The sequence below is a fragment of the Ostrinia nubilalis genome, chromosome 5, assembly GCF_963855985.1.
Source record: "Ostrinia nubilalis chromosome 5, ilOstNubi1.1, whole genome shotgun sequence".
Lineage (NCBI taxonomy): Eukaryota > Metazoa > Arthropoda > Insecta > Lepidoptera > Crambidae > Ostrinia > Ostrinia nubilalis.
The window spans coordinates 1,258,910-1,271,905 of record NC_087092.1 but is presented as its reverse complement, the minus strand read 5'-3'; the positions used below and the strand labels follow the sequence as shown (position 1 = coordinate 1,271,905).

Here is a 12,996-nt window from a genome sequence, read left to right as displayed (position 1 = left end):
TGTGCTTACCATGAGTTTACTTTAGGTGTACTCGCGTGTGCGTCAAAAAATTCTAGCCAGTAGGGCGCTGTACAATTTGTCATACATTTCATGTAATTTTTTTTACGCAGTGGCTAGCGAGCACACCTAACGTAAACTCACTGATGTGATTAAAAAGTTTTTCTCTTAGGCAGTTAAATTTTTCAACTGATTCAAAATTTAGTTTGAGATGCAACTCTTAACACTTGAAAATTGGAATAACTATAAAATGTAGGTATAAACGCACTTTACCAATATTCAATCGGACAAAAACGACCCAATTCGATAGTTTTACAAAGAGAAAACCTTTTTCGCGGAAATTAATTTAAAAATACTTATTCGTATACGAACTACGTCCTTGCGATTCGGGGGAGGCTCGTCAATTCGGCACTATGCCCTTTTCATACTCTCCGTGAGTACCCACCGTAGCGTTTGAGCGTTTCCTTTTACATCAAAAGGAAAGCGTTTTTCATAAAATATCCTTTGTGAATGCTTTGTTTCGACATTTTGTGCGTAAGCGATTTGTCGAGAGCACACGCTCTTATTCGTAGTTCTTTTGGTTGTCATACGTTTTGATTAATTTTTTTTGGGAAACTCAGTTTTTGCGTTTTTGTGTTACAGATTTTCGGCTTGACGGTTTACGGTTCTTAGGCTGAGTTGCACCACCTAACTTTAAGAGCAGCATAATGATAACCGGTGTTTTTTGTACGGACAGATGTTTGACGTTTGTTAAAGTTAGAGTTGTGACGCGCCCCAGGACGCATCGACAGCCCTAACACCGAGCGCGGAGATTTTGACAACCCTACGGCTGCGCGGCCGCACGCCGCACGGACCGAGCTAATATAAGAGACGGCGGCGACCGCGGGCGCCTAGCTACACATTCACCTGCGGCTGACATTAAATTGGTCAGAGACTTCTTTGGCCAAATTAATGTCGGCGAGATGTTTGTGATCGCCGCAAAACTGCGCGCGACTAATGGCGAAGGCAACATCATGGATAGGTTATCTATCCTCGCCGAACACGTAGACTTTTGCTACGCTATCTCCTCTTTCCACGCTCCGTAATGGCTAATCCCACCGCTAGGATCAAACCCCGGTCAATCACCTTAGCTTTTTTCAACGCTAACGGTCTTAGACAGCAGAAGGACGAGGTTACTCAGTTCCTTACCGACCACCAGGTCGACATCTTTCTGGTTCAAGAGACCCTCCTAACACCCTCTATTCGCAATCCTAGGATAGCGAACTACAATATCATTAGACACGATAGGCCCACACGTGGCGGCGGCACGCTTATTTACTATAAGCGTTCTCTGCACTGTGCTTTAGTCGATCCCCCTTCTCTCTCTAACCTAGAAGTCTCACTCTGTCGGCTAGCCATGACTGGACACGAGCCCATTCTCATCGGCTCGGTTTACCTCTCCCCGAACAAGACTCCCTTAAGGAGCGACTTTGAGGCCCTGTTTGCTATGAATAGTGCAGTCATTCTTGGCGGCGACTTTAATAGCAAACACACTCATTGGGGTTGCGTAACATCCACTGCCAACGGCATGATGCTAAGCGAACTCTCTGAGGAACTCATTTTTGACATCTTAGTCCCTATGACGCCCACTCACTATCCTTACAATGTCGAGCATCGGCCCGACATTCTTGACATGGCAATTCTAAAGAATATAGGCCTCCGCCTACACTCTATAGAAACCATGCACGCGCTCACTTCTGACCATCGCCCGGTCGTACTCCAACTAGGCTCTCCTGAGTCTACACCCACTATGAAGACAGTTGTGGACTGGGACAAACTCAAGGTAAAACTTGGGAACTGTCAGAGCCCACAACTGTCCTCAATCCCCGACGATATAGTTTCGCCTCACGAAACTATTCACGCGATCGATGCGCTCACTAGTCACATCTCGGTCGCCATCGGCGACTCGTCTAGGCAAGTGCCTGCGATGGCTAACCACCGTCTCAGGTTGCCGGACGACGCGCGAGAACTATTGAGGGCAAAGAACGCAGCCACTCGCGATTATGACGCTTATCCAACCGAGGAAAACAGAGTCCGCCTACGTTCCTTACAGCGCGCTGTCAAGGCTCGTATCGCGGAACTCCGTAACAATCAGTGGGATGATCTACTTAAAGAAATCTCGCCATCTCACCAAGCCTATTGGAAGTTGACGAGAGCCTTTAAGTCCGACACCGTAGCGTCCACACCACCGCTTTTACGTCCCGATCAAACGCTTGCGTTTGACGACGACGCCAAAGCCGAATGTCTAGCCGACAGTCTAGAAGCACAGTGCTCCCCCAGTACCCTCCCAGTAGACTCTGCCCACCTCCGCGTGGTGGACAGCGAAGTCGAACGTAGAGCCGCCCTCCCTCCGACCACAACCCTAGACCCGACCAACGTCGACGAGGTGCGAACGATAATCAAAGGTTTCCGTCCCAACAAAGCCCCCGGCCCGGACCGTATCTCTAATAGAGTCTTACGCGCCCTGCCCGCCCCCCTAGTATACCTCTTGGTTGCTATTTTCAACGCGGCCATGTCTCACTGCATCTTTCCCGACGCGTGGAAAGAGGCAGAAGTCATTGGCATCCCGAAGCCCGGTAAGAAACTGGCTGACCCCACAAGCTACAGACCCATCAGTCTCTTAAAGACCATGGGTAAGTTATACGAACGTATAATTGTCTCTCGATTAAGAGATTATGTTTTTTCTAATAATCTCTTAATAAACGAACAGTTTGGCTTCCGCGCCTCACATTCCTGCGTACAACAGGTGCACCGCTTAACGGAGCATATACTTAGCGGCCTCACTGCTAAGCCACCCGTAGGGACAGGAGTGTTATTCTTCGACGTAGCGAAGGCATTCGATAAAGTCTGGCACAACGGCTTGATTTACAAGCTTTACGAACTCGGTGTGCCTGACAGTCTCGTGCACATCTTACGTGACTTTTTATCGAATCGCACCTTTCGTTACCGAGTAGATGGCTCCCTCTCCTCCCCCCGCCCCATAAGAGCCGGAGTCCCCCAGGGCTCCGTGCTCTCGCCCATCCTCTTTTCATTGTACGTCAATGACATCCCCAAATATCCGCATACGGATTTAGCCCTCTTTGCGGACGACACCGCACTCTACAAGTCCGGACGTAATCGGAATTACGTCATCTTGGCGCTCCAACGCGCAGTCACACAATTAGGCGAATGGTTCAGGAAGTGGCGTATCGAGGTAAATCCCGAAAAAAGTGCAGCAGTGTACTTTTCTAGGGCTTTGTCTGCGAAACGTCCTCCGGTTCGCACTCGTCCTAATGTCCCCACCCATCTCACCTTATTTGACCAAACTATTCCTTGGAAAAGTGAGGCCAAATACTTAGGTGTCACCCTCGACCAGAGATTAACGTTCGCTCCGCACCTCAGACGCGTCTTGAGCCGTGCAAACCACTACATCCACCGACTCTACCACCTAGTTGGAAGGAAAAGTAAATTGTCACTTAGAAATAAGTTGACAATTTACAAAACCTGCATCCGTCCAGTGTTGACTTACGCCAGTCCGGTGTTTGCTCACACTTCCTGCACAGACCTTAAGAAATTCCAGACCCTCCAAAACAAATTCTTACGCCGAGCCGCGGACGCCCCGTGGTTCGTGCGTAATACGAATCTCCATAGAGATTTCGAGATCCCATCGATTGATCACTTTATGAAAGAAGCCTCTCGCCGCTACTTTGATAAAGCGATCAACCACAAGAACCCTCTTATCGTTAGCGCCGCCACGTATACACCCCAGAAAGATGTCGCTGCCCAATACCGACGACCTAGGCATGTCCTAGACGACCCGGACGATCCTATTACCGAATTTCTGAACACAGACATCACTGCCTTAAGCACGCCAACTACTCCACAACACAGTAGCTCGTTACACCGTACTCGCCGGCGAGTACGAGGCCCTGCTTTCCATTTCGGACGGTACAGACATGTACCGGGCCGGTTCTCCCCTATCCGTCCCCCGGACACGGCCTGAGCCGAGGTCCGAGCCTACCGTGGCGCCCTCAGGCCGCGTCCGTAGTCCCCTCGATCGGGCCCACTAGAGTGAGCCCGCCGTAGGCTGGACTTTGGTCCAACACCGCGGTGGGCAACACTCTAGTTGGGTTCGCCACTGATCGGGCGCCTTATGCGCTCGATACGGCCCGATCGCGAACGTCGGTCTGCGACCGACGCGGACGAGCCTGGGCTTCGCTTCGCGAAGCCCACACTCGGCCTCGTCGGCACGTGCACCGACGATCGCCAAACGGCTAGAGTACCTTCTGTACTCGCCACTCTGCCCGGTGAAGCTGGAAAAGCTCCTCAAGCTACCAGCGCGCGTCCCTTCAAAAAAAAAAAAAAAAAAAAAAAAAGGGCGCCTAGCATTCGCTCGGGAGCCATTGCAACAACCAGACGTTCACGCGCGCGTCTATTGTTCCCTCGGTTGCATTGCACAGAGTCCCTAGCGAATTGCTACCCACACTGTTCCCACTAACTTGGCTTGACTCGATACCTCGTTTACCTCCGCGGAGCCATAAAGCTTCGTGTTGCTGTTGAAACGTTCTATCGTTGATAGCTACCTATTCTCGTCCTTACCGAGTAGTGCATGTGATACTCATCCCGAACCTGCGGTAGCAATCCTGCTGCCACCCTTCCTGAACTTCACACCCCCTCGCCCCGTAGGTCCAACGCCTTTCCCCGGTGGTCGCGCTCACTATCGAGGCTTCGGTCCCTGGCTCGAGCTAATCAGACCACGTCCTACCCCCTTAGTTATAAGTATCCACTAACACTCGCTAAACCTCGCACAGGGCGCCGCCCCTCTCGCGGATACGAAAGCTAGTTAACGGGACGCGAATCGGGCGCGTCGTTATTCCTCTCGTTGTAATTAGTAAATTGTGATATAACTTGTAAAGTACTTGTAAACTTGCTCATTATTAAATAATAGTAATTTAGAGTCAGTGAAACTAGAATAAGTAAACTATTGTGGAACTTGAATTATAAGTGCCATTGTGTTATTGATTGTGCGTTTCCTTGGTCAATATCCCTGTAGGCATCCTAGATAGGTACACATCCCTCATCGCAGAAGGCGAACTGGGACTTAGTACTAAACAGCGGGGTGTCAGACTGAGCTAGCTAAGACGCCCCGTTGCAGAGTAAGATGGTGAACCCAGCCTTACAGTTTGAAATCATGGTTATTGGAAACTGATTAAAAAAAGTCATGAAATGTAATCTTGATAATTTGGATACATATCCCAATTACTTGTTATTTGTTATTATTAAAGTTACTTGCGGCGTAGGTGCAAAACATAATTTTATGTCTTTGAAATCGATAGAATTTAACATATTAATAAGCTTAAAAAATACAAATTTCTCTTAGGTATTCTTACTCTTAGGCAGAGAAGCGAATATTTTTCAGTTTGCAAACTATAACACCATTACAGCTACAACTCCCCTTCCAAATCCAATGAAACGTCCACAAACTCTTTCATCCCGTTACCTGACCTTGTCCAAACAGGCTTCGAAGGTCGAACTCCAAAATCCAGTTATTTGATTATCTACATATAAATTAGTTTAGTATGTCACACGTTCTCACGGGCCGTTGGTTTGTTATTCCTGGAATAGTTTGCTCGTGAAATTACAAAGGTTTTTCGTATTTATTTGGCTGAAAATAACAGATAAATTGAATTATGTCCTGGTGACATGTAGGTACATTGGGATTGAACAAACTTATTTTAAAGCCTTTGACCTAAATACATAGGCCTAAAATAGCGAATTGAGATAATTACTAAGGTTGAGTATGAAAGTGAGTCTGTCTGTCCATAATGATGTTAAGTTTTAATATGAAATTCGTCTTTTTCTCATGTTAGGGATGAGAAAAGTAAGGGTGGGTTGCACCATCTTACTTTAACTTTGACAAACGTCAAAAATCTGTCAAACTCCATACAAAAAGCACCGGTTTTCGTCATAGTTACCGTCAAAGTTAGGTGGTGCAACTCAGCCTTAGTGTTTTCGTTCACGTGACGAGCAATTAATAACTTTCAGCGACCACCAAGATAGGCGGAGTTGTCATGACCGATTCGAAATCCAATGTCACATTATCTATCAAGAATTTAATAAGTAATCTAATTGATCTCAACTCTAAGGTAGAACCAAATACGCAGACAGTTTAATCAATAAGTAACCGGCCCAGATATTGTCCTCGCGCTTAATCTTCAACTTTAGATTACTTGTACCAAATTCGTTATAAGAAAACTTTGAAGGTGAAATCTTAGGGATCTCACAAACGAGCGACATTATATCGGTGACTGCTTGCTTGTGATAGTGGTACGACTTGCGACTGTCGGCGACAGTCTCCGACTTCCGCTGTCATGACATGTTGACACTGGCTATACGTTAAACTTGACCTTCACTGGTTGGGTTTTTATTGGCGGTCAAGCTGTAGATCCTGGCTTCACATGAGTTCCAGCGGTGGGAAAGAGAGGTGGGAAAAGTCCCGTATACGTTAATGACTGCCCATCTTCAAGAGTCGCGATGCATCGGCGACTATCGGCGACCATTGGCAGTATTCGTGATGATTCGGCAACGGTCGTCTGATTTGAAAATCTGTCGTCGGCGATTATCGGTCACTGTCGCCGACTTAAGTCGCAAGCAGTCACCGATATACTGTCGCTCGTCTGTGAGCTCCCTTAAAGTTGCTAACGCTATGCCAAAGTGTTATTCAGAAGCTTGTTGTGATCACTACTTGCAGACTAGAGACAATCGAGGTAATTTCGGAGATAGAGTTGATTAAATTGTTCATGGAAGAATTTTGGTCACGAGCTATTTCCATTAGACTGTAATTATTCAGTTGGTATTAAATTTTATACACGTAAAATTATTTTATTTTTAATTTATGCTTCGTTCAAACAAACAACGCTCCAAGACAGACTATCGATTAACCTTAACCTTAAGGGTTAAGTGAACAAATTTTGTATGTAATCGCGCGAGTTCTTCTTTAAAAAATCGTGATAAAACTAGGTATCTTATCTTTCATTGGGTCTAAATCTATCTCTATACTAAATTTTATCTAGATCACTTTAGTGGCTTAAACGTGAAAAGGAAGCAGTCAGACAGAGTTATTATAATAAAGATATTGGTATTTGTAAAGATACATGCAACCAACTCAAACTTGATTCTTACGGTCTTCTGAAATCCAATCCCAATACGAAAAGTATTGAATCGCGCAACTACTATAATGCAAAATGGGTTGCGCATTTTCGAGCACCGATCCCGCGACCCGAGTCCCTGCATTCCGGTCCGCTCGGGCTCCCAGGATATTGGTGTAAGACCCAATTTAACTTCTAAAAACTTGTTTGAAGTTGTTAAGATCGTTCGAACGTACTGTTTGCAGGTAACCATTAATTATAATCGCGTGGTGCTTTGGAGTTACCAATATTTGTTTCGTGGAACTGTTTTGAATTAAAATTAAATTGTTACCCTTTGAAATGTTGTTTGTGAGTGCTATAAGGACTTCAATGTAGTTAGTCGGCATTCACAGGTTTATTCACAGAGTAATCTAAATTATTGCTTGCTGTGACGTTTAAAGTTTTAAATTAAGGTTTGTGAATGGGGTTTTATACATACAAACTGTTAGATTACATTCGTTCATAAATTAGTTGAAAGTTCATTTCAGTGTTGTAATCATTTAATAAAGTAACTACTTTAGTATAGAACTACTGGAATTATGGGATGCATGTGAATAGTGATTCTCATTGTCCCGGCGATAGCAGTCTGAGGGAACACCCGAAAGTTATGGTGTGAAAACTTGCTCATGAATGGTCTCATGGGGCCAGCCACCATTTGTCAAGGAATCCCACAAAATCTGCTGCAACCTCCATTACAAAAGTGAGCTACAGCAAACTTTTCTTGCTGTATCGTTGAAGCCAAAAACCTGACCAGTGAAGGCCAGTTTGTCCCAGGGGAAGTATAAACATAAGTGCTGACCTTCTGCGTGTTGACCTCCCTTGTAGAGATGCCCATCTTCTCGTGGTGGCGCAGCTGTACGGGGTAGATGATCTGGTAGTAGTGCGCGCCGATGTTCCGCACCAGCTCCTGGTTCTGTCTGTACTCCCGCAGCAACCGCTCCACTTCACCTGGAACAAGAGAGTCAAAATTAATAAGGTCAAAATGATAAGGTTAAGGTAAAAATTGATAAGGTCAAGGTCACAATTTATAAGATCAAAATCAAAATCAAAATCAAAAATATTTATTCAGTTTAGAGACCACAAGTGGCACTTATGAACGTCAATAGAAAATATAAAAAAAGAAAATGTAGCCCTTATGGGGCACTTTACATGTCTCCTTATCTTTTGGGCCCTACCAGCGCTTCGAGACAAACATATGGCAAGTGCTGAGAAGAAACGCCGGAACAAACTCAGTAAGGTTAAGATCAAAATTGATAAGGTCAAGGTCAAAATTGATAAGGTAAAAGTCAAAGTTGATAAGGACAAGGATATCCTGACTAAAATGACGCAGTGCAGCGACCCAAAGTGAGTCATGGCATGGCCTTCGACAATAAGAATTATCTGTTCTGTCACTGTGCCCCCCTCGTCGGATGTCGACGTGGAGCTCAAGTAAAAGTAAAGAAAGCATCAATAAGGTATGCACTGTACTGTACTGATTACATAGTTATTAAAATAATCATAGACAGTTGAGCTGAACGGAATATGCATTAAAAATGTTTTTAAAAGTGTTACGCTTTCACTTGTTTTGTTTTGTAGCATTCAACTGGATGACCAACTAAAGGCTTAGATGCTAAACTATGCAAATATGAAGCTTGTCCAGAATCGAAAGAAAGAAGACAAAGAGTAATTCTAGACGGTCAATCACAGTCTTCTATAATCTTCTGTCGCAAAATCGCCACTCGCAGAATACGACACGGATTCAATTCCCCTTATCGGCGCCATTTTGACAATGGGCGCGAGCTCGGGTTTGACAGCTCTATATAAATGTTAATCTTGGCCGTTCCAGCGCACTTATGACCTAAATGAGCTCCAATCTGGTCGCCATTGTTCAGTTTAAGGTCCTCGTAAACTCACCACTATAAGTCTATAAAAAACACTAGCTTTTAAGTTATCATGTACTAACTAAACATGTATTTATGTCAATTATGCAAATAAAGAAATTCCAAAATCAATCAAACTCACCACAGATGGCGGGGATTTCGAAATTGAAAAGTAAATTGCAGCGCGCAAAGTTGCATTTGCTGTGAACTGTGCTCTGTTTTGGTGTTTCCAAAGAACAAAAGACGCGTGCTGGGAGCAATTGAATTTGTATTTGCATACGAAATAAAACTATTGTAACCAACCTAATATTAGCAATTCTCACACCCGTATTTACAAATGATGCTTGCAGCAACAACGAAGTCAAACGCACAGCGTCGAATAGAGCTCTGTGATTGGTTCGTGTGTGTCATTTCGCCTATTGTCTATGAATAGTTTTCTCAAGTATTGTCTCAGAATAGGTTTTTGGGACCCTGTGAGTCCGCGCGCACTGTAGGACCTCATTCATAGTAATGTTTGTGAATACGGGTGTAAATCTGGTGGACCAAAGATTAGTTTGCTTTCTCGTATGTAAAAACGTACATAAAATAATATGACTTGTGTAACACAATCGACTTCGCTGCAACTCCACATTTCATCTCATGTGCACACGAGAATAGCATAAGGTCGGAACTTAAAACAGTGAACTACAAAGATTCTCTCAACTACAATCTCGTGATACTAGTTTTACAATCGATATGAAAACTTTGACTCGATCCAATTTCAATATGGCCGCTTTATGGGTTCCGCTGAGCGAGCGCATGAGCTTCAGCGGAAATCGCTCGTTCTATCCGAAAGCATATTCCTCGCCTAGATTCTATTTTAAGTTTATACTTGTAATCGACATTATTTTATGCTATCGCAAAATGAAAATTTGCCAAAATAGTGTTACCTACAAATTATTGTTATTAAGTGTACGATATGATTGGCACAGAATTGAAAACGACCGTGGCTATGTTATTTTGTACATTGTTTTGTAACATTGTCTATATTATTTGTATTTTGATACATACTCGTAGATCCATAAGTTTTAATTCTAAATTGGGCTGCAATAAAACTTCAAAGATTCGATTTAGACCGCTTCCTGCATTCCTGTTTTTTTGAGAGGCAAACATTAAACAGGATTGTAAGCTACGAGAAAAGTCTCCATCGTGCCTTACAATAGCCACTAAATTTTTATGGGTGTCAGCTTATTAAATACTGACAATGCCCGCCGACGCATCTCCTTGGTGCTACAAATATACTTTGTATCGCAAGACAATTTATGTAATGTTTACACAACCAAACAATATTCAAACCGCTCGACCTATTGTGGCAGAAGTTATATTAAGGCCGGGTAGCAGAGAAAATGGCGAAAATGAGGTTTTCATTTTTCATTTTTGAGGTACTAAACAGTAAAATTAAAGGCTAAGATTTTTATTGGGCATAGTTGAGGATATTTTCTAGGGCTATTAACGGATGGAAACACGATTTGATGAAGTTGACTCGATAGAATAAATTCCCAAAGTTACCTCTATTCGTTTTCTATTTATGGTTTTATTTTTAAAATAAGCGATTTGAGATTCTAAATCTTATACTAAACTAAAGTTCAGAAATAACTTGAGGGCTTTTAACGGATGAAATTTTTATATTGCGTCTTATTTAGTTACTATGTTAAAAAATGTGGAAAAAATCGTCCATGACGGCTTGGACAATCTCAATCAGTCGCGCGGTGGCGCTTACGGAGGACGGACGCGTGTCAGTTTTTTGGCCGTGACAGTTCGCGATTTGTCAATATTTTTGACAATGATGACTTTGATGAGTCACAGTATAATAATATCAGTGTTACTGGAGAAAGCTTAAATTTTTGATAATTAAAAATTATCAATTTTGTCTACCTATTGAAATTTAAATCGTTCGCATCCTTTTAAACGAAGACTACTCATGATACATAGTACATTCCTCAAATATGAGACAAAACCAATGAGTTAAATTTCATTTTAATAGTACCTACATACAATCGTCTTACACTCTTTAGAAGAGCACACTGACACAAATAAATAATAAAAAATACTGTCTAAGGTCTGTAGCTAAAGGTCTAAGCTGTAAGATAGAAGAATCTTCTAGCCAAAAAGATGGCAGATGCAGCAGATGTCAACGGATTTAAAACTGGAGTTCATGTGACTCCTTCTAGACTTGAGTCTCTAGAGCGTCCCTTCCTCCACCATGCGTAAAAGTTTTCCAAAAATACTGTCTGAGGTCTGTAATAAAAGTCTAAACTGCAAGATAGAAGAATCTTTTAGCCAAAAACATGGCAGATGCAGCATATATCAACGGATTTAAGACTGGACTGGTAATGCACTCCAGGTAACCGTGTGTGATGCTTATTGCTCATAGTGATTTTCGATACAGAGCCCCGTACATACGTTATACATAAATTATGGAAAGAAAACACCCAGACCAATACAAACAAATATGTATGCAATTTTAGTATGATATTTTTATCTATTAATAAACAAAAAGACTGAACAAAATTGATACGTGTACTGATTAATGTAATTAACCACATGCAAAGCTTTGTGAATTGCAACAACTATACTCAACATCAAATAAACCGCACCTTCCGCGACGCGAACTTTAAAGATTTTCTTCCGACACAATTATGGTACCCCAACAATATTGGTGTTATTTAAAAGCCCAATAAATATCCTTAAAGAAAAATACATTTCATTTCTAAATAAATGATTAACATATACCATAAATGTGACTTGAAAATAGACCTCACTTTGGGCTCACTGCAAGGTAGGATTTGTTTCCTGGCGGCTTGGTGACTGGAATTGAACCGCCACCGGTGCAGACTGAGAAGATGGTGAGATGTCTGCACGTGAAAAAGAGGTTGTCCGGCTTGCAGAAATTTATAAAAGTTACCGTTCCTTGTATGAAATTAAAACAATGTAAATAAAACAGCTCCCTCTCAATTGACACAATTTATTTTTATCTCGTATGCTCGTATATAGTTAACAATTACGATATTATAATAACTACTGTAATAGTGCCAATCTCAAGGGATTCAGGGTCGTTAATTAGGTTCGGTTTGGTGAATATTATTGCCACTACAAATTTCTTAAAACTCAGCCTAAATATTAAAAGACTCTAATAGTTAAGATAACTGCATTAAATTTTCTATCATTTGGTGAAAGAATCATTAAAATCGCTTCAGCCGTTTAGGAGTAGTAGGAAATTTCTTTGGTGAAATTAGAAGAAAGTTAAGAATTTTTTCTGTCAAAACTAATAGTTGTAACAAAAAAAACGAACAACAATTTTTTAGTTTAAGATATTATAAATCTCACACATTTTTTTTTTCTTGTTTGGATCATCCATTTAGGAGGAGTAGGGATTCAAAGAGAGGTCTATTTTGCAGTTTTGCCTCACCTATCGCCTTAAATCGATGTAATTTTTCGAGAAATGGGTCAGGCCCCAAATTTGAAGTATTTTTATCGATAAAATTGTCCCTAGATTTTGCCCTTAAAGTTTGATCACTACAAGCCCGGACACACTGTATAACGTTGCTTCGTGCCGAATTTCAAGATTCTGAGTTCACAGGAAGTACCTTGTAGGTTTTGATTCCCTAGCGTGTGACGGAAATTCGTCTCAGGTGTCGGTATAAACTGCTGTATCTTTTGATCGCGTTAACTTAGAAGTTTGATTTTTTTACTTCTTAAAGGGACAATAGATCTAGGTATTTGGTATAAATTTCAATTTGATACCTTTATTCGTTCGTGAGAAATAAGGTAGTAAGTTTCATTTTATTAAAATATTTTTATTATATTATATAACTAAAAAAATGTAATTTTCGCAATTTTTCCTATATTTGCATTATATGACAATGCTTTATGCCAAATTTCAAGATTCTGAGTTT

The 12,996-nt window shown here is 42.1% G+C and overlaps 1 protein-coding gene across 1 annotated transcript in view; it reads right to left on the bottom strand.

Moving 5' to 3' along the window:
* LOC135072104 (disintegrin and metalloproteinase domain-containing protein 11-like) overlaps window positions 1-8,124 on the bottom strand; it is a 233,334-nt gene extending 225,210 nt beyond the window's left edge. Inside the window, exon 1 of the mRNA XM_063966056.1 lies at window positions 8,002-8,124. Within this exon, the coding sequence (XP_063822126.1) occupies window positions 8,002-8,037 (36 nt within the window). The 5' untranslated portion in view covers window positions 8,038-8,124. The remainder of the gene's footprint in view (window positions 1-8,001) is intronic.
* Between the last annotated feature and the right edge of the window lie 4,872 nt (window positions 8,125-12,996).